Here is a 20,662-nt window from a genome sequence, read left to right as displayed (position 1 = left end):
AAATGATTTCCTCTAACCCTAACTCTAACCCTTACCCCAACCCTAACCCCAAAACCTAACCTTAACCCTAACCCTAAATCTAACCCTGAATCTAAACCTAATTCTAACTCTAACCTTAACCCTAAACCCCCTAGAAATAGCATTTGACCTTTTAGGGATCAAGGTTGGGTAGGTTACTTTCTAAATATAATTCGCTACAGTTACTAGATACCTGTCCACAATTTTTTATTTTATTTTTTTTCACAATTGTAATCAGTAATGTAACTTTTTGATTACCCAAACTCAGTAACATTATCTGATTACATTCTGTTACTTTCAGATTACTTTCCCTTTAAGAGGCATTAGAAAAAGACAAATATATATGTTTCCAATTGAACGACATCTATTGCAGGATAAATCAATGTTAAAGTTTACATAGCTGGCCCTATAAGATGTTACATTTTACTTTATGGGTTAGTTATGTTGGTTTCTTCTAACCCATCCCTTTCCACTACATGAAATGATATCTTTACATTAATAGACAGTACCAGTCAAAAGTTTGGACACACCTACTCATTCAAGGGTTTTTCCTTATTTTTTTTACTATTTTCTACACTGTAGAATAATAGTGAAGACATCAAAACTATGACATAACACATATGGTAACCAAAAAAGTGTGAAACAAATCAAAATATATTTTAGATTTGAGATTCTTCAACGTAGCCACCGTTTGCCTTGACGACAGCTTTGCACACTCTTGGCATTCCTTCAACGAGCTTCACCTGAAATGATTTTGCAAGGAGTTCCTGCATATGCTGTGCACCCGTTGGCTGTTTTTCTTTCACTCTGAACTGTGAACAGCCATCCATAACAACCACAATCTGTAAAGCTCAAATAGCTAAATCAGAGAGTAGCAGTGTGATTTACATCAATGCGCTATGTAGATATCAATAATAAGTGATAGCCGTATCGCCGTAGACTATACCACTGCTGTCATCCTTATCTCCATGTGTTTATTCAAGTTGGATAATCTTTGGATGCCGACAGCAGTTGCACCATTGGAAGACATAGCTTGGCTGTAGCCTACAAAAGCCTATCCCTGCTCTTTTCCCACAATCCATCAAACACATTTGGTGTGTCATCAGACTTGCTCAGGTGAACAAACATAAACTTGCACCTTTTTTCAATGCTGATTTGAATGTCATTGAGAAAACAGAATAGTGTCAAATATTTTTTCCGCAAATTTCTGAATTTAAAACTAATCCTCGAAGTAATCATCTAGTTTTTCAAAAGTATCTGTAATCCGATTACTATATTATTGCTGGTATTTTTGCGAGATTTTTGTAATCCGTTACTCCCCAATCCTGGTGGGGAGTAACAAAATGTCCAGTTGGTCAAATTTTTGTTTGTTTCCGTGTCTGTGGAAGACCTCAGTTTATGGGCCTATGGGTGGTTACCACCATTATCATTAGCATACGCATCCCCAGGTTAGCACAAGTGAACTCTGCCCTTGCTCAGGCTTTCTCTCCCCTCTGTGCTCCTGACACATTTAGCCTGTACGCTCGGCAACAGAGGATAAATGTTGACAAGTTGCTCTTTTCCATTTCAACACGGCCTTTCAGCGGAAATAAAATAATTAGTTATTCATTCCGCCACAGGCACAGTCTCATTCCTAATCAAATTATCAGACATTTGATTTTAATTAATGGTGCCTTCAATGTTATCTCCCCGTTAAATAGTCCCTCCTCCCTTCTCTCTCTCCTCCCTTCTCTCTCTCCTCCCTTCTCTCCCTCCTCCCTTCTCTCCCTTCTCCTCCCTTCTCTCCCTTCTCCTCCCTTCTCCTCCCTTCTCTCCTCCCTTCTCCCTTCTCTCTCTCCTCCCTTCTCTCCCTCCTCCCTTCTCCCCTTCTCTCCCTCCCCCTTCTTCCCTTCTCCCTTCTCTCCCTCCTCCCTTCCCTCCATACTCCCTTCTTCCCTTCTCTCCCACCTCCCTTCTCTCACTTCTCCCTTCTCTCTCTCATCCCTTCTCTCTTGCTTCCCTTCTCTCTCTCCTCCCTTCTCCCCTTCTCTCCCTCCCCCCTTCTTCCCCTTCTTCCCTTCTCCCTTCTCTCCCACCTCCCTTCTCTCCTTACTCCCTTCTTCCCTTCCCTCCATACTCCCTTCTTCCCTTCTCTCCCACCTCCCTTCTCTCACTCCTCCCTTCTCTCACTCCTCCCTTCTCTCTTGCCTCCCTTCTCTCTTGCCTCCCTTCTCTCTTGCCTCCCTTCTCTCTTGCCTCCCTTCTCTCTTGCCTCCCTTCTCTCTTGCCTCCCTTCTCTCTTGCCTCCCTTCTCTCTTGCCTCCCTTCTCTCTTGCCTCCCTTCTCTCCCTCGTCCCTTCTCTCCCTCCTCCCTTCTCTCCCTCCTCCCCTTTGTCCTGTCTCCATTTTCTTGTGGAACCAAATCTCTCACTGCTAATCAACAGATCAGTGTGTTAACGAATGACTTCCAAAGAGAGAAGAAATCTCTTTGTTCTGATGAGGCCTGTTGAGATTCCATGGTCTTACTGTTATCAGATACTGCATCCCATTAAAAAAAACAGGAACAAATCAAAACAGAAACTGATACTCTAACATCTTCTGAGAGCTACAACACAAGTAATTAGATTAGGGCTGTTTTTAGACTCGGGTAAATGATTCAAGGTAGGTGATAGGATGGATCCATTTTTATCCTATTAAGAGCTGGCAGTATTGATGTGGTCTAATTCAATTGTCAGGGACTGGAAGGTCTAGGTATTCTATTTTCACAGCTGGTAGGATGTATAGGCTTTATTTATTAACTGTGTCTCTGGTGGACTTTCAGCCACAGTCATTTGTTTACTACTGTATCTCTGTCGATATTGTAACACTTCAGGGAATCTGAAAAAGCCTATGACCAATACCGTGAGCAGATTAAATAAATAGAGGAATGAGGAATTGGGATAGAGTAAGAGTAAACTGTAGGAAGTAGAAAAGGGTTGAGATGGGAAGGAAACAAATAGGAGGAACATTGTGTTGTGTAAGTGTGCCTTTGAAAAAGCTATTCAAATTATATCATATTGGCTGCAACAAAGAGATTGGGGGTATAGAGAAAAGGAGAGAGAAGAAAGAGAGCAAGAAGGAAAGAGAGACAATGACAAAGAGAGAGAGCGAGAGAGGCTTCCTCACCACTCTCTGCTTGGAGTTGGGCTTCTGCAGTAGCCACTCGATGTCGAGCAACTGCGCGTTGGACTGCCAGAACTGATGGTGGCACGGCAGGGTGGCGTTGTCTCCGACAACTCTCTTCATTTCTGTCTGGGCGCCAGCCATCAGCAGGCTCAGCAGCACTGGAGAGAGAGAGAACAGAGGAACTGTCAGACAACTAGAACCAGATACACCACCAGACAGCAGCCACAGGCAGAATATAGCTGGAGTAAAAAACCTAGTGAGATAGGAAACAGAATCAGAATTACTAGGACATAATACGTAATTAACAGAATCAAACAATAAAAGCCATCCAAGCCACAATGAGACAAAGACTATAACTAGTCAATATCTCCCAAGCCGACCTAGCTGTCAGGTTCTTTGCTGTAGGACAGGGTATGGGTTACACTAGGCTCAGTCAGTAGCATACATGGAGCTTGTGACTCGGCCCCTGGCCAGAAGCCAGACTGTTAGGGCCTATTACGCAGCGGGGGCCGCTGGGCTAACTTATTGGAGGATGCTGGACAGCCCCACTGGCTGGAGGGGAATTAGGGAGAGGCGTCGGGGGGGGATTTACAGAGGGATGAAGCTTGGGGGGGGCGTAGGGGGGCCAAGGGGACATACGACTCCCTCCACCTGGTAGACCCGGCACAGGGAAAACAATGCACAGGCTCCACATCCCCCCTGGGCTTTCTCGCTCAAATGCGAGAGATATTTTTGGTGCCTCTGCATTAACCTAACTAGCACATTTAATTTAGTCACTGCAGAGAGCGGGCTAAGAGCCTGGCTTCAAAGAGCTTTAAATAAAGTTATCCAAACGCTTTTTCAGATGCATTATGTCCTGGTCATGTAAATATTATATTATCTCCTTTTCATTACTCAGTGGTATGTTGCTGATTAGGTGCTGAGTGTTTCAATAAATCACTAAATATACAGTGTGGTATACATACAGTACTTACACAAACACTGTATGGCCTGTTGCCTAGCCCTGAGTGTGTTATGTCTGGGCTTGAATGATTCAACAGACCCTCGATGACGTTGTCAATGTTCCATGGATCACCTAATGTGGTCAATGCATCAGTCATAGGCACCTTTCTTCTTATTTTGTGGCCACCCTCTCAGGAACAGCACACGTAAGAGCTGTCAGAGCCAATGAGAATGGTCGCTGGTCTGCCCTATAAAACATGTGACTTTGTGTAAGTTTGTGTTAAAGATGGTGATGGTTGGAGATGGGTGACATCTTACGAGTCTTAAGCTAGCATTTCATGGTAAAGTCTACACCAGTTGTATTCGGCACATGTGACAAATCAAATTTGATTTGATTTGGTACGGGGAGGAAGGTATCATAACTGTAAACCGCTTATTCAGAATTGGTTGACTGACTCACAGTGATGACATCATTACTCTGTGAACTTTGTGTGCAGCTCTTTAAGTTTCCTTCACTTCACATTTCCCTGCTGCAATACCCTGGGCTCCACGCCAATCACTCACATCCATCTGAGTCACCACTTAGACACAACCCCAGATGCGCTCACTGACTGGCACCCAGCAACACAGGAGAGGAAGCCATATTACAGTACAGCAGGGCCCTCAGTCCGCTCAATACAGCCCCGGTGACAGGACACATTACTGTCCTCCTACTGCTCTTGCGCTCCCCTGCTCTGCTCAGATCACTACTCAGCAGAAAAAAGGGCCACCTCTTCCCAGCACCCCTGAATGTGTCCCTGTTCATTACTTTTTAATGCAGCATTTGCAGAGCCATTCATCTTGTGGACTCCCCGCAGATATTACTTTGGATGGAAGTCATGGAGGGAAGCCTAGGAGAGAAGGATCCAGATCCAGCCAGCACAGAGGACACTGGGTATCCTCTCAGCATAGCTCCTAATCACTTTAAGGAGGAGGAGGAAGGAGGAGGTTGGCTGGAGTGTGTGTGTGCGAGAGAGTGTGAGTGTTGGGTCCCGGTGATGGTCCGTTGGGAGCCCAGTGCCCGCTGATAGACAAGGCCTGTTTAAGCCGTGCTGTCTAATCAGTGCCCCCACACTCGTCACCCCAGGGCTGAACTCTCTGCTCTGTGTGCTGGGCCTGATAACAGCTAGTAGGCTCACCTCTCCACCGCCAGCCCGCCCACGCCTCCCTGCTCCCTCTCTTTGACAGAGGACTCACAGGCAGGGGAGAGTATTGCATTTGAGCGATACAAGTAGGGCTAGTTATCAAAGGGGGTATATGGAAGTTTGTGTGTTGTATGTGCAATTAACTGTGCTGTATATCGCTCACTCCTTTTGCCAACTCTCAACGACCTTCCAACAAGCACAATGAGCCAATAAAGACTGTTTGGAAGTAGGCTTCACTTCATCACCTGTCAATAGATTTACCACATATGAAATTATCTAACTTTCAGTCATCAACATGACAAACATTTCAATGTCTTTATCGTGACTCCTCCTTCCTCCTCCTCCTTAAAGTGATTAGTCAGCTTTTACATCCACAGTTTATGGTCTTGGAGAGGGGATTTTGTGCTGTGGAATGGATAACATAGTGGTCCAAAATAAGCCTGCCTTGAAATCTATTTGCACTCAAATTTGGATTGGCCTCATTCACAGTGTGCACAGCTGTGGCAGTTTGGACCGATGGGAACCAGCATTTGTGAGATGCCCAGTATGCGGCATACCGGGGTGTCACAGCAGACTATGGTGACTCTGTATAGGAACATCAGGTAGTCTGTAGTTTTATGACATTGGCTTTCAATGGTTTTAATATAGTGGGATATTTCAGCATACTTTAATTTAGTTAATTATTCAACCATTTAAAAAAACAAGCACACATAAAACTTGAAGTCATACATGCACATCAGTAAAATCATCGAGGATAACACACAATACCGGAAGGAACTTATTTCCACTGTGGTCCTCTTGAAACAAGAGAGAGTATGGCAGCGAGATAATAAAGCTAATGAAGAACAACATCTATCTCATCATTGCAGTTACATCGTAGGGTACATTCATATGGGCACAGAAGACATCAAACTGTTTTTTACTTTATTTTTAAGGCATTCCACCCTGAGGCTCCAGGATACAAGAGAGCACCTTTCCCAGCATTACTCCTGAACTTGTATAAGCACAAATTAGCAACACCTGATCTGGTGCTGTGGTTTTATACATCCCTAACATGGGGAAAGTAATCAGTCAGATATCTGGGTGCAGAACCATAAATATACCTGGAAACCATACTCAGTCTAATCTGGGACACCCTAGCATCAATAGGCAGCCAGTTGAGTTCCTGAAAGCAGCTCCTGCCTATGTGAGTACGTGGACTCACCTTCAATACTACCCTGATCAGCTCATTCTGGGGAATCTGGAGCTTCCCCTTCAGAAGATTAGACAAGACCCCAAACCAGGAAGTATTTGCGTAGTCAAAATGGAATTGAATTAGGTCCGTGGCTAGCACTCTCATGGAGTCCTTATCAAGCTGCTTGGACTTTCTAGGCAAAAACTTGGTCCTGGAATAAACCTTCCCAAGCACTTTATTGGCCATGCTCCCCCCCAGGAGGAAGGAGTACCATTCCACAAAGATTTCTCTCATCAATCTCTTTCCTGATGAAGTCAGTCAAGTAAAGTATCAGTGGAGTATGTTTTTCTAAATCCCGACTGAAAATCATACATTAGACTTAGTTTGACATGTTCATACATTTGTTAGTGTACAACTCTCTCCGGGATCTTTGATGTAATAATGAGGATAGATACAGGCCTACAATTCCCAGGGTCAGACTTTATCCCCTTCTTATACAGAGGTATAACTTTAGCTTTTTTCATGTCCTTGGTAAAGATGCCTTGTAGAAGAGAGAGATTAACGATATGCGTGTTGCAAGGGGCAATTTGCTCAGCAGAATCTCTAAGAAACCTTGCTGGAATATTATCCATGCCTGTGGCTTTGGCGCATTTAAGCTCTGCTAGCATAATTGCTACTTTGGCAGTTGCTACCTTTGCATAATACTGTTTGACTTGGTCGTTTCCATACAAACTAGAACTAGTGGGCAGCTTGCTAACCAGCTTTCTGGCAACAGAAGCAAAGAAATTGTTGAATTACTATGCATACTTGTGACATAGTAAATAGTCTAAGACATTACCTACAGTCAGGCATGACAAAACTCGAAACATGTTCCATCACGAGCAGACCTTGGTTCAAATACTATTTCAAATATCTCAAATACTTTCACATACATTCAAAGTAAGTATTCAAATATATTTAAAAAGACAAGTCACACTGGGCACACACTGGTTGAATCAACGTTATTTCCACATATTCACAATGAAATTACGTTGAACCAATGTGGAATAGATGTTGAATTGATGTCTTTGCCCAGTGGGGTGGTTGAATATTTTAATGTATTTGAAAATCCACTTGGAAAGTATGTTACAGTATTTTCAAATGCTTATTTCAAATACTATATTCAAATTCCTGGGTTAATTGCATGGGAGTATATTTGAGTCAATGTATTTGAAATACAATACTATTTGGTTTTTACAAATAACCATTCAAGTACTCAAATACAAGTACTTGTTTTGGGCTGTGTATTTGAAAATAGTAAAATACACAAAAAAGTATTTTAAATACCAGATACTCTAATACACATGTACTTGAACCCATGTCAGATCACGAGGCCTCTATTCATTCACGTCTTCTTGACATTCCATAGGGCCCTGGGAAATGCCATGTTAAGGAGGCCATCTAAACTGAGAGCTGTAAGTCAAAGGGGTATTTCGCGATAAGGTAACTATGTTAATAACTTCTGGCTCCGACTAGACACCCCCCCCCCTCATTTCCTCTACTCTCTGGACTGTGATCAACGCGGCTGCACATTGTCATTTTTGATGGAGCTCGGTTTTAACCGAAGCAAAGAAAAGAGCTAAAGAAAGACAGAGAGAGAGACAGAGAGACAAAGCGACAGAAACAGAGAGAGAGACAGAGAAACAGAGAGCGACAGAGAGAGACAGAGAAACAGAGAGAGAGAGATAGAGAGTGAGAGAGAGAGACAGAAACAGAGAGAGACAGAGAAACAGAGAGACAGAGAGAAAGAGGGAGACAGAGAGAGTGAGAGACAGAGAGAGAAACAGTGAGACACAGAGACAGAGAAACAGAGAGAGACAGAGAGACAGAGAAACAGAGAGAGTGAGAGACAGAGCGAATGAGGGAGAGCTGGGGCGACTGTAGTGGAGGATCCAATTTCTATAAAAATGCCCTAGGGGGAGTTGTGCTCCAGTAAATCCACCTCCCCACAGAACGGTACAATCTTATTATAGAGCAGCCAGTGGGATGCAGGCAGGCAGCGGCCCCAGATCTTTCACATTTACCAAAGTCAAGCTCCACATCCCATCAGCACATTGGCTTGGTTGGGGCTAAAGCTCCTGACCTCTGGCTCTAAAGACTGAAGAGATCAGTGGAGGAAAAAGAAGAGGGAAAAGAGAGGAAAAGGCCACAATGAGCTTTAATCTCACCTTAGCTATAGGAACGAGCAGTGGGGAAAAGTGGAGGATGCAGAACTAACTCCTTTAGAGTCCTTTAGAGAATCTGTATTTGTCTTTGGAATAAGAGTGCATCTGTGTGTGCTGCATGCTTTATGTGAACATATGCTGTCTCAGAAATGCCCTTCCATACTCCTCTATCTGCATAATGGAAAAACAAGGCTATCTCATGTTGACGGTAAATCAATGCAGACATGTGAATTAGAGTATAGCAGTCGTGGGGCATATGGAGTTTCAAATTGCATAGGAGTTACCAGCTGCTCCACACAAGGTATGGCTCCAGACAGGGAGAGAGGTCTGCAGCATTCATCTCTCAGCACTGCCACTCTATACTAAACGTTTTAGCTTGCACCACTGACAGGCTCCTCTGGCAGGAGGAGAGAACAGAGGGAGCGGACGGGGAGAACTACTCAGAGAACACTGGGCTGGGACATAGAGAAAAGCCTCCTAGGTTACCAGGTGCACTGTATTTGGCTTTTCTCTTTGTTCTGACCAATATGTATGAAATGCATCAGAAGTGACTGCTGACATACAGCAGGTTTTAGTTGAGCTGGAGAAACATTCAGGTGATGGAAAACATTGAAATATTCAGAGGTCACAGCCAGAGGTGCAGCTTGGTGTTTTAGAAAGATCAATGAAAAGAACACTGCATCACAGTGGGTTTGTTGACCTCCTGTTGCTGTGGCTATACAAATGGTAAATACAGTATATCGGTGCTTTCTTCACAGGGAAACAGAGTTATCACAGAGATGGGCACAGAGGGAGGTAAAGCATATGCTCTCTTTTACTGCCATCTCTGAGGCTTTCCAGAGAGACGGAAGGCATGAAACACTGAAATCCTCTCACATCTCTGATGGCTCCCCAGACAAAAGCCATGCTCTGAGACGGTAGTACAAACTGACAGGCTACAAAAACAACCCCCGTCAGAGCTCTCAAAGAGACTCCTTTATTTATACTGCCTCTTATACAGGCTCTTTTTAATTAGTTCTTCTGAAGGGGGAAAATCTTTTTAAACGCTCCCAGAGATCACGCCCAAACATTAAATCGCACGTGTCGCGGGCACTCCCTAAATCTTGGCCCATGTCATGAATATTTTCCTCCTGTGGAATCAAAGAGGGCTGTGTTTTCTCTGACTGGATGCTGCTTTTTGGAGGGATAAAGTACCCATAATCCTTCCCTGCATTGCGCCCGGTGACCAACACCCCTTCTGCTGACATGGGACTTTTCTCCATGGCACTTGCAGCACTATTAAAGATCAGGGCCACTTCAAGCATGGAGAGAGAGAGCCGGGGCTTGAAGGGAAAAACGTTTAAAAAGAGGGCCCTGTCGTGTCCGCACTCGTCTGCAATGATGGATTCCTAAGAGCCTGGCTAGAGCAGGCGAGTGCAAAGAAGGAATGGAATCACATCCAGGATAATCCGTTGGACCTGGAAGAGAGAAACAGGTAAAGGGAGAGGGCCTATGGGAAATACGGAATGAATACGGAATGAAATTCCACTAAGGTCTGAAGAATGTGGTACGTTTTCACCTCAATCTCGCTTGTTGCCTTCATTAGCATCTATTTCAGGGGCTCGTCATCTATGTCACATCAAGCGAAAAACGGACGCCATCCCACTGACAGAATCCCAAAATAGATGCTAAATTGGTTTCATGCCGAGGGCTTTTAATTCCCCAAAAGTTTTCGATAAACTCTCTCAGCAAAAAAAAAGCTAATTACAACTGTTCCCAAAGGATCGGCAAGTCACTAAAACCTGCTTACATCTTCCAAACCCTACATCTGTTGGAATCATACTGTATGCACGGGTGTTATCCAAGATCCTATGGATGTTCCATCAGCCGCTTAGCCGTTAGCGTTAGCTTAAACGACCAGGGCTCCAGAGTGTACCACATGTGGTACTCGAGACGTTCCAGTAAGCAGCCACCGCTGCCCCACTTCCTCCTTCCTCCCTTTATCTTTATGTGGCTCAGTAAAACCACAGCTCCAACATATGATAGAGTGGAAAGAGAGGCACAGGACTTAAAAGGGCCCAAACACAAAGACACCACTGAAAGTCATTGGTAGAGTTTTAATTCAAACCCAATTCATCATTTGGAATGGATGTTCTCCATTTACATTTTAATTATGCCAATGCATTTTAAGAGACTCCAGGCTCCCTCGCAGGATAATCGCTGGAGTCTGTATGGTGTTAAACCATTTAAGGGGTTATTTTCAGGTTGAAATAACACCATGTAAAGGACCTCCCATTTCCATGAGGTGTTCTAAACAAACAAGCCTCCCAAACATGAAATGGTCTGGCTTGCGCAAGATAACATGCGTCAGCTGCATTGTGGGGCTTGGAGAAAGACCCTCTGCTCTGCTGTGGCAATATATCCTCCCCACATCTGGCCGCTCCAAAATGAACCAGCATGTGTGTGCATTTGCTTTGCTACACATGACCAGAGTGTCTACACATGACCAGAGTGTCTACACAGTATATGCTTAGCTCTCTCTTCCCAGTACAGAGAATGATAGAAAGAGAGAGAGGTGTAAACTTACTCCTCAAAAAATGTTGACTAATGTGCTGGTTTTCTCTCTCTCTCTTCAATGTTCTCTCTCTCTCTCTCTCTCTCTCTCTCTCTCTCTCTCTCTCTCTCTCTCTCTCTCTCTCTCTCTCTCTCTCTCTCTCTCTCTCTCTCTCTCTCTCTCTCTCTCTCTCTCTCTCTCTCTCTCTCTCTCTCTCTCTCTCTCTCTCTCTCTCTCTCTCTCTCTCTCTCTCTCTCTCTCTCTCTCTCTCTCTCTCTCTCTCTCTCTCTCTCTCTCTCTCTCTCTCTCTCTCTCTCTCTCTCTCTCTCTCTCTCTCTCTCTCTCTCTCTCTCTCTCTCTCTCTCTCTCTGCTTCACATGTGGTTGTGGTGTGGGCCTTTTACACATGTGGTTGTGGTGTGGGCCATCCCCCCGGAACACACACACACACACACACACACACACACACACACACACACACACACACACACACACACACACACACACACAGACACACAGAGATAGATAGATCAACACACATAGAGACACACACTAAGACAGCGAGACATGCACACACACACGCCCCTGCACAAACTTTACTAGCCTCCAATGCCCCACCCCCACCGAGTACAGTGCAGTATCCATATTTCATGGACAGGGGACTGAAATCCCTTGACACGGTAAGACATTTCCAGACAGGCTAGAATAGACCGCTTTTTGACGTTTCCATTGAAACATTAGAAAAATCTGTGTGTGTAAACAATATGTGAGGATGAAAAACAATGGCAATAATTGAAAGACTCAGCAATTCGTGATATTCAAAGAAAACAATTCTATATCCTGTTAAGAAATTACATTTATGTTCATTTACCTCTATTAGGAAAACATTTATTTTTATCAAGCACTTGGAAAGTTTCTCCAAGAATTCAGCAAAACTATTGTTTTCTGAGCCTGGCCTATGTTTCGTTTTGAGTGGCATTAAGTTATTTTTGTTGGCAAACAGAAAGGTTATTTTCCAGGATTGTGTAAAGAGAAAGGAAATATTAATATCAGAGGACTTATACTGTAACAGTTAGCTGGAGAAGAAACGATACCTAGAAAAAGAAAAACAGTCATACATTTGCCTCCATGGGGTTCAGGCTCGGCTTGACCCTGCCATCAAAACAGATGGTGCAGTCAACTTGGAAGCTGGCCTTATGAATTAAAGCACTGTTTAAGAATGCCTCGACAGCTCCTGTTTATCAGCAGCAGGCATGTTGGGTATTGGTGTGAGAGAAACTAAATTATGCTATGGACAGACAGATAGAGAAGCACTGAGACCAAACATAATTGCCACAGTACCCATATCAATAACCTTTTTGTATACTACTTCACCTGGCACAACAGGCACCTGTGTGCAAGTCTCTCCATTATCCAGAACACAAAATGGACAATGTTTATTTCCCTGTTATTTATGAATCTAATCTCCATTTGTGGCTGGCTGCTGGTGAACTCCGCTCACATTGTCGGTGCTGCCTGGACTTGTGCATTGACCTCCAAAGATCAATAATACGCTACGGTGCTGCCAAGTCCATTCAGCTGCAATCTGCAATTGTTTATGTCAATTAGGTGGAAAATAGAGCTGACTAGGTGGATGACCAAGAAGTGGAATGCATGGTGATTGCCTAGTCTCTGTGGTGATGGATGCTCTATATCAGCGTACTGTACGACCAATAAAAAACATCAAATGCTGTCTGCCTTAAGTATTGTGCCATTAACTTTTATTAAATGCAATGCAATACTTCGATGATGATGTTTTAAAGGAGTCTCTCGAACTCCTTTTACAAGTAAGACAATAAAACACATGAGTGTATACAAAGGATAGTGGTGGTACGTGAAAACGGCTGTTTGAAAACAACCTCAAAGCCTGGACTATATTTAGAGCTGTACTAAATTATGGCTTTAGATGGTCTAAACCGGCCTGGGTTTGGACATGCTAACGCTAAAACATGGCTTTAGATGGTGTAAAACGGCCTGGGTTTGGACATGCTAACGCTAAAGCATGGCTTTAGATGGTGTAAAACGGCCTGGGTTTGGACATGCTAACGCTAAAGCATGGCTTTAGATGGTGTAAAACGGCCTGGGTTTGGACATGCTAACGCTAAAGCATGGCTTTAGATGGTGTAAAACGGCCTGGGTTTGGACATGCTAACGCTAAAGCATGGCTTTAGATGGTGTAAAACGGCCTGGGTTTGGACATGCTAACGCTAAAGCATGGCTTTAGATGGTGTAAAACGGCCTGGGTTTGGATATGCTAACGCTAAAACATGGCTTTAGATGGTGTAAAACGGCCTGGGTTTGGACATGCTACATTTTGTGGCCTGAGCATGCTGCTGGGCCTCTGGATACTTTCCTGGTCCCTCTCCTCTCAACACACATTTAATTCCATTAGTTTGTCCACTGCCACTGTTTGTCACTGTCGAAGCCCTTGAGTTCACCCAGGGTTAGACGGTGCGTATCTGAGCAAAGGCACTGAAGAGCTGGGCTGTTGTCCATGGAAGAATAGGATCTGAACAACAACAGAGCAGAGTGAGTTCCATGTTGTACATTTAACAAGCTAATTGAAAACAGACGGGACACTAACTCCCTCCCCTTCATCCGAGTCTGCTAGCTCGCCAGCATCAGTAACATATTCGCGCTGTCTCCAGAATTATGGTATGCATCTGATTCATCCTTTTACTTGATCGACTAAGCAGAACATAACAAATACAGGACACATGAAACCAGGAGTGGATACAGGATGCTGCTCTTGCTGCATGGGAGTGGAGTCACCCTATCCATCCTGTCTGATGACTGGGAAGGGCACGTCGAGGAACCCATCTCCATTTTTCTAACTTGATGACTAATAATCAGAATAATTTTAGAGTGCTCTTCTCGACCATTGATGGCCTGATAAATCCTACCATGGCAAATCTATACGAGCTTTCCTCCACGTGATGAGTTTGCTACACAACTTGATATATTATTAGATTGTATTAGTGATTTAAATACTTGGATGGCTCACAACTTTCTCCAGCTAAATCAAGACAAGATCGAGGTACTTATTGTTTTAGCCAAAGCACAGAGAAATAATCTGCCCGCATATTTTACCTTCTTTTTAATTCATGGGCAATAAAGATAAAAGATATTTTAGATTTTGAACTCAATTTCGAATCACACATGTAACCAAAATAGCTTTTTACCGCCTTGAAGAACATTGCCAAGGTGCGGCCGTTTCTCTCTCAGGCTGATACAGAGAGACTCATTCAGGCTTTTATTACAAGCAGGCTTGAGTCACGCTTGACTACTGTAATGTTCTCCTGTCTGGTCTACCCAAGAAAGCCATTGGTCAACTGCAAAACATACAGAATACTGCAGCACGGCAGTGGAGGCTGGTGGGAGGAGCTATAGGAGGACGGGCTTATTGTAATGGCTGGAATGGTATTTGGAACAGAGTCAAATGTGGTTTCCATATCTTTGATGTGTATGATACCGTTCCATTTATTCCATTCCAGCCATTACAATGAGCCCATCCTCCTATAGCTCCTCCCACCAGTCTCCACTGTATCACGGGTACTGACCAAGACAGAGAGCACACATTACACTAGTTTTAAGGTCTCTGCGCTGGCTGCCTGTAAGTTTAAAATTAATTTTAAGAGTCTTCTATTGTTTTTTTAATTAATCCATGATTGTGCACCCCAATACATGTCAGACATGCTTTTAAGTTATGTACCCAGTAGGACCCTCAGGTCCTCTGGATGTCACGTTTGTCATCTGGAGAAGGAGAGGAGGACCAAGGTGCAGTGTGGTAAGTGTTCATTATTTGAATTAAAATATGAAACACTTGACAAAACAACAAAAACGATAAACGAACAGTCCTGTAAGGTGAACACACAAAACAGAAAACAACCACTCACCAACACAGGTGAGAAAAAGGCTACCTAAGTATGATTCTCAATCAGAGACAACGATAGACAAAGCCTCTGATTGAGAACCATACCAGGCCAAACACACAGAAATACAAAACAAGGACAACATAGAACACCAGACATAGAATGCCCACCCAAACTCACACCCTGACCAACCAAAATAGAGACATTAAAAGGATCTCTACAGTCAGGGCGTGACACTGGAACTTGCCTTTTAACTATCCCAAAGCCTAGGACCAAGAGGCATAGGGATGCAGATTTTAGTTACTATGCCCACAGCCTTTGGAATAGCCTGTCAGAGAACCTGAGGGGGGCCGAAACTGTGGACATATTTGAAAGAGATCTTAAAACACACCTTTTTAGCTTTGCTTTTCCTTAAGGTGCTTTTTAATCTTTTAGTTTTTATTGTTATTCTTAAATGTTTTATCTTCTTATGTTGGTTGTGTAGTAAATATACAAGTTTTTATTTTCATTGTTTTTTCCTGTGAAGCACATTGTGCTGCATTTCATGTCTGAAATATGCTGTAGAAATAAAGTTTGATTTGATTTGATCTCCCCTGAGGTTAAGAGGTGCCATGGCAGCTTTCACGGCTTGTGAAATGTGTTGATTTGTGAGGTATCTGACAAAGACAAAGTGCTCCTGTTGCTGTGGAGGGCAAACAGGAGCCAGAGCTTCCAGGAAAGGTCCGATTTATGCTCAGAGGATCACTAATGGCCCAGGTTACCATCTGTGCTGCTGGCTACTCAGGTCCAATGGAGCAGACTGACAGTGAGTGCCTGCTAGACACACATACACACACTCTGTCTCATGAGTACACAGAGCACACAATCACTCACATATAAAGTACAGGCATCTCTTTACTTACTAAATGCTGGCATAAGAAAACAATGCAGCATTTCAGTAGGCCTAATATAGCAGCCTATCAATAGTAAACTATTTAGAATCATTACTGTACTTTGTTCACTTGTAATGTGCCATATACTAGATATCCATTAAAATAATGCATGTGATGCAACCAGGCATCTTACAGCACCAGTTAACAACATGCCTAAAAAGCCCTTTAAAGATGGAGCACCAGGAAAGGCCAAAAACCTTCTCCCATCACTGGGGGTCAGCAGCAAAGCAGAGCAGAGGTTCCCATGCATCCACATGTGGCAAAAGCTTCACAGCTCTCACACACTCCCCCAATAAATAAGGCTGGCCTTTGGGCTGTTCAGCCCATTCAGTCTCAGTGCGGGGTGGCCCCTCCCGGCCCGTCAGCCAGATAAGGAATTCCCACGCGGCCACAACCGAGGGAGGAGAGGAGATTGAAACCAGATGAATGGGACTTTGGTGCAGACGGCTCGCCAGGCCCATATTTCACTCCCCAAAGCCTGATTAAACGAGATGCGGAGCTCGTTGGGCCAAGGCTGAGAGCTCAGTGCTCAGAGCAGGGCGTGGGCTCAATGCGACAACAGGGTAAAGGGCAGACCTACAGTCTCTCTGATTTGTCGCTGTAGTCTCAGGAGTTCTTTCCAGACACATCAAGAATGCACTCCGAATTTCCATCAGACAAAATAATTGATCAACCCTGATTCAGACTTCTCAGTTAAATGGGAGCGCTGATGAATGTAATGAAATTAGATTCTGCCTAAAAGGGGTTTGTCACCTTATGTTGTGTTTTTGTGTGAAATAAAGTCACGCAATACAGTAAAGTAAGCCATGGGGTGGAAAGTGACAACCGACGGTGCCAAAGAAAATGAGCACAAACTGCAACATTATGGGAGAAACCGAGGACTAGAAACATCCCTGTCTAATCCAGGAGTTTATATGGATCATGTGAAAAGAGTGAAAAAAACTGACACAGATCCACAATTGCTGGAGTTACTAATTATACCTTAGAGTTTATAATGACACATTAATACCCCTGTCTGCAACTGCTGTCTGTGTAACATGGATGTAAGACCTGTAAGTCCAATTAAATGCAATCAATATACGATAACTCAAGCCTTTCCCTCAAATTTGAATGTTTTACAGCAATGTGGTATAACGTTCATGTTCCAGTTGTCCAGGACATAAGATGTGCTCAGCACAGAGAATTTTAGCAACTTGGAGGGTGTTTGACTGTGGTTTAGGGGACTGGGGAAGAAAGAGACAAAACAAACATACTGCACAAGGCTTGTTTTTCCAGCTTGGAGGTGATTTTCTGTTGGCCAGTGTAGGACTCTGCTAAACATGCAACGTGTCCCTGTTTCTCTGTCTCACCCAGTTCATGTGTTCAGACTGTGTGTGTGCGTGAGTATGAGTGGGAGTGTGTGCGTGTTCAGGGCAGAGGTTGTGTGTGAGTGATTAAGGGTCTGCTTTCATTGGTTGTTCACAATGGCCCTCCTGAGCGAGGCAATGTAGCATACTATTTTCCAGATGCTGCTCCAGGATCCATCCCTGTTCCCTCTGACATGTAGCTGGTTGGCCACACTCACAACCCAACGCCAAACACACTCCATATCCCCATGACATTTCAGCTATGTTTCTGCTGAAAGAATTGTGGCTGCTTCGCTGGCTGCTGCGCTGCACTAGGCTCGAGTAAAGAAAGACCTAATTTAATTCATACGTAATGTTTAATCTGTGTTTGCTTGGCCAACAAGAGGTTAATCTCATTACCCTGGGCTAAATGGCATGCTTGGGCATCCTCTCTGACGAGACTAACATTTTACAGTTAGTTAATTAAGAGAGCCATTAAAAAGACACTGGACCTACTGGACATACGTAATACATTCCGGAGACAGTTCAACCAGTACAGAGCAAACCACTTAGATGACAAAATACCCAGCACTGCAAACACAAACAATAACAATAGCAGAACAATGGGGTAAACCTGGCACAGGACAGGCTGGTTCTGTGGTTGAACATGTGCTCCTAGTGATGCAGTGTGAGTTTAGTTAGTTGTGGTTTACCTGCTGTGAGTCCCCTATTAAACTCAGCCAGCCTTGACACAATACACATGCAGGCTAAGCTTATTATTCTCCTCCTCCTAATCAACTGGCTCCCTTCATGTGGCAGGGAGGGAGCTGCTGCTGCTATCCACTCCTCTCCTGTCCTCTGGGTCTTCCCCTGTCCCTATTGGCTTCCTCTATCTGTGCGAATCATCAGCAAGGCCCGAGCCTCCATGACTTGATCCCCTATGACATCACCACGGGAGACAGAGTGAGCAACACAAAGGAACACAGCCTCCCTACTCACTCTCTCTCTTTCTCCCTCTCTCCTTCTCCTCTATCTCTCTCTAATTTCAAATGGGTATCAATTATGATTAATGTGCAAGAAGGTACAGTATCTGAGGATATGTCAGAGGACTCTAGATATTAATTTAGCATTTGGTAAAAGCTTACATTTTTGCTTTTCAGAGACTGAAATTAGAGTCTTTCTCCCTCTTCTCTTTCGTCAAGCCTGGTCTTCCCCCTCTCCTCCCTCTCTTGGTATGTTATATAAATTCATACCTCCCATTCCTTCGTTTAAATACAGCCACACAGCCCTAGATGAGTGCTTAAGTAGTGTGGCAGCTAAACTAGAAATCAACACAGGACCCTTTTAGCCATGAAAAAGCGTACCCTGGAGGTCTGAATAAATTGATTTATTTTAGGCAACAGAATGTAGAATCTTATATAAGGCCAGACATGCTAAGTGTTTTGTCTCTTATGCATCAACCCTTAGGGTAATTTCTTCTTCTTAATTAAAAAGTGAGCAAGGAGCAGAGGAGGGATAGCTACTGTTGAGGCGGGTGGAGTGTGTTGTATTTCTTGTTGTATATCTTCTCAAAGTTTTCGGTATGATCCTCACTCTGCCGTGGAGTCTGCGGTTCTGCTGATGCAGGGACTTTGTCTCAAGATTAATGAAAGACGTTTGGCTCTTTGGCGTTTGGATCCTACACAGAGGTTAAGAACAGCCTCACTATGCGCCACACTATACAGAACATTCTGCTCGCTCAGTGAAGCAATTTTTTCTCTCCTCCTCTCCCATTTTTACCCTCCTAACAAATAAATAAAAAGTGGATCTCAAATTTATCTGAAAATGACTACTTTTTCTCTGTCCCCTGCTGACAAATCGGATTTCAAGCAGGAAAGTGAAAACCATTACCCCAAATAATACCGTTAACATGTTTTTGAAGGGCAGCAACCACGTTAGAATAGAATATTATCTGTTCTAAAAGGGAAAAACGACTGCTGATCTGGGACTGTATGTCCTTTATGTTTCTGTGAGCTGACTTGAGTTCAAGGGGCAGGAGTTGATTTATATGCCGCCCTGCGTCATGCAGCGTCACACACATATCTAGACTCAAGTACTCCATATTCGTAAAACATAAAAACAACATGGCATCCATTTGATATAATTCTGCATTTGACCATGTCCGTGCCAGATAAGCCCTATCCCACAGCAGCAGACTGTGGGCTTTGCTTTCTGGGTGTGATGAGTACATCATGGTGTCATTACTTTACAACACAGTGAACCGGTGAGAGCCTGATCCCATCATCATCTGGTCATATAAAACATCACAGAGAATAGGTACTAAAGCCTATAACACAAAGATTTGGCATTGTCCAACGTACCTTTCAAAGACGATTATGTCAAACAGTGAACTGCAGCATCCTCCTATTCAGACCTAGAGTGAATTCTGGAGGCAGACAAAGTGAGGCTGTATAAAAATACTTTGTCATGCTGTCTGTCTGACTGCCATCCACCCATCCCAGTCTAAGAGGCACTGTATCACTAGTGGTGGTACACTTCACTCTCAGACTACTCCCTTTTTGTGGAACATGACCATCTCAAACCAGATTCACCATCCCTGTCTGGCTTCTTTGCTGCATTGGGGGTGATGCGGGTAGGGTAGGGTGGAGGGTTCTGGGGGGGAAGAGGGGGAGGGAATGTTTTCAGGAGCCTGCAGTGAGACGTTCGTTCTTTCTTCAATTCATCCCAACCCACATCCTTCAACCCGTTTCTGCCTCCAAACCTTCTCCACCCACCCCTTTTGCCTTGATGTGGACAAGCCCACAGTGCACACACAGAACACACTATAACACAAACTGCAAGGCGACTGTTCGGTGGAGGGGAATAATGCACTTTCCATGCATGGATGGGCCAATGCCAGGGCAATAACAACATTCTCCCAGGCATCCAATAAACAAGAACTGATTCAATCAGCTTCGGTTCCGGCCCAGATGCCATGCAGTGGCCCGGTCCGTGTCTTCAGCTGGAGCAGCTAGCCAGCGTATCTGAGTAGAGGAGAGCCAGGCGGCGCTGGAGTTAGAAGGATCTATTTCAGACCGGCCTGCTCTGCTCCAGGCTTATTTATCCCACCATGGTCAATCACACAGGCTCTGGACGCAATTTATATTCCCAATCGTCGGGCGGATTAGTCCAGTCTAATCTGGTCAACTCATAGAAAAAAACCTTCACCATCTTTCTCACTCTAATATTTCTATTAGCCCCACCTGCATTCCAGTGATGTGCTGCGACACAAGTTGCTCTGCGTGAGAGACTCCTCT

General features: G+C 44.0%; 1 protein-coding gene across 1 annotated transcript in view; it reads right to left on the bottom strand.

Moving 5' to 3' along the window:
- LOC129822121 (CXADR-like membrane protein) overlaps window positions 1-20,662 on the bottom strand; it is a 93,595-nt gene that overhangs the window by 20,880 nt on the left and 52,053 nt on the right. Inside the window, exon 2 of the mRNA XM_055880084.1 lies at window positions 3,163-3,320. Coding sequence (XP_055736059.1) covers window positions 3,163-3,320 — 158 coding nt within the window. The remainder of the gene's footprint in view (window positions 1-3,162; window positions 3,321-20,662) is intronic.

This window comes from Salvelinus fontinalis, chromosome 24 (assembly GCF_029448725.1).
Source record: "Salvelinus fontinalis isolate EN_2023a chromosome 24, ASM2944872v1, whole genome shotgun sequence".
Lineage (NCBI taxonomy): Eukaryota > Metazoa > Chordata > Actinopteri > Salmoniformes > Salmonidae > Salvelinus > Salvelinus fontinalis.
This window is presented reverse-complemented; position numbering and strand designations above follow the sequence as displayed.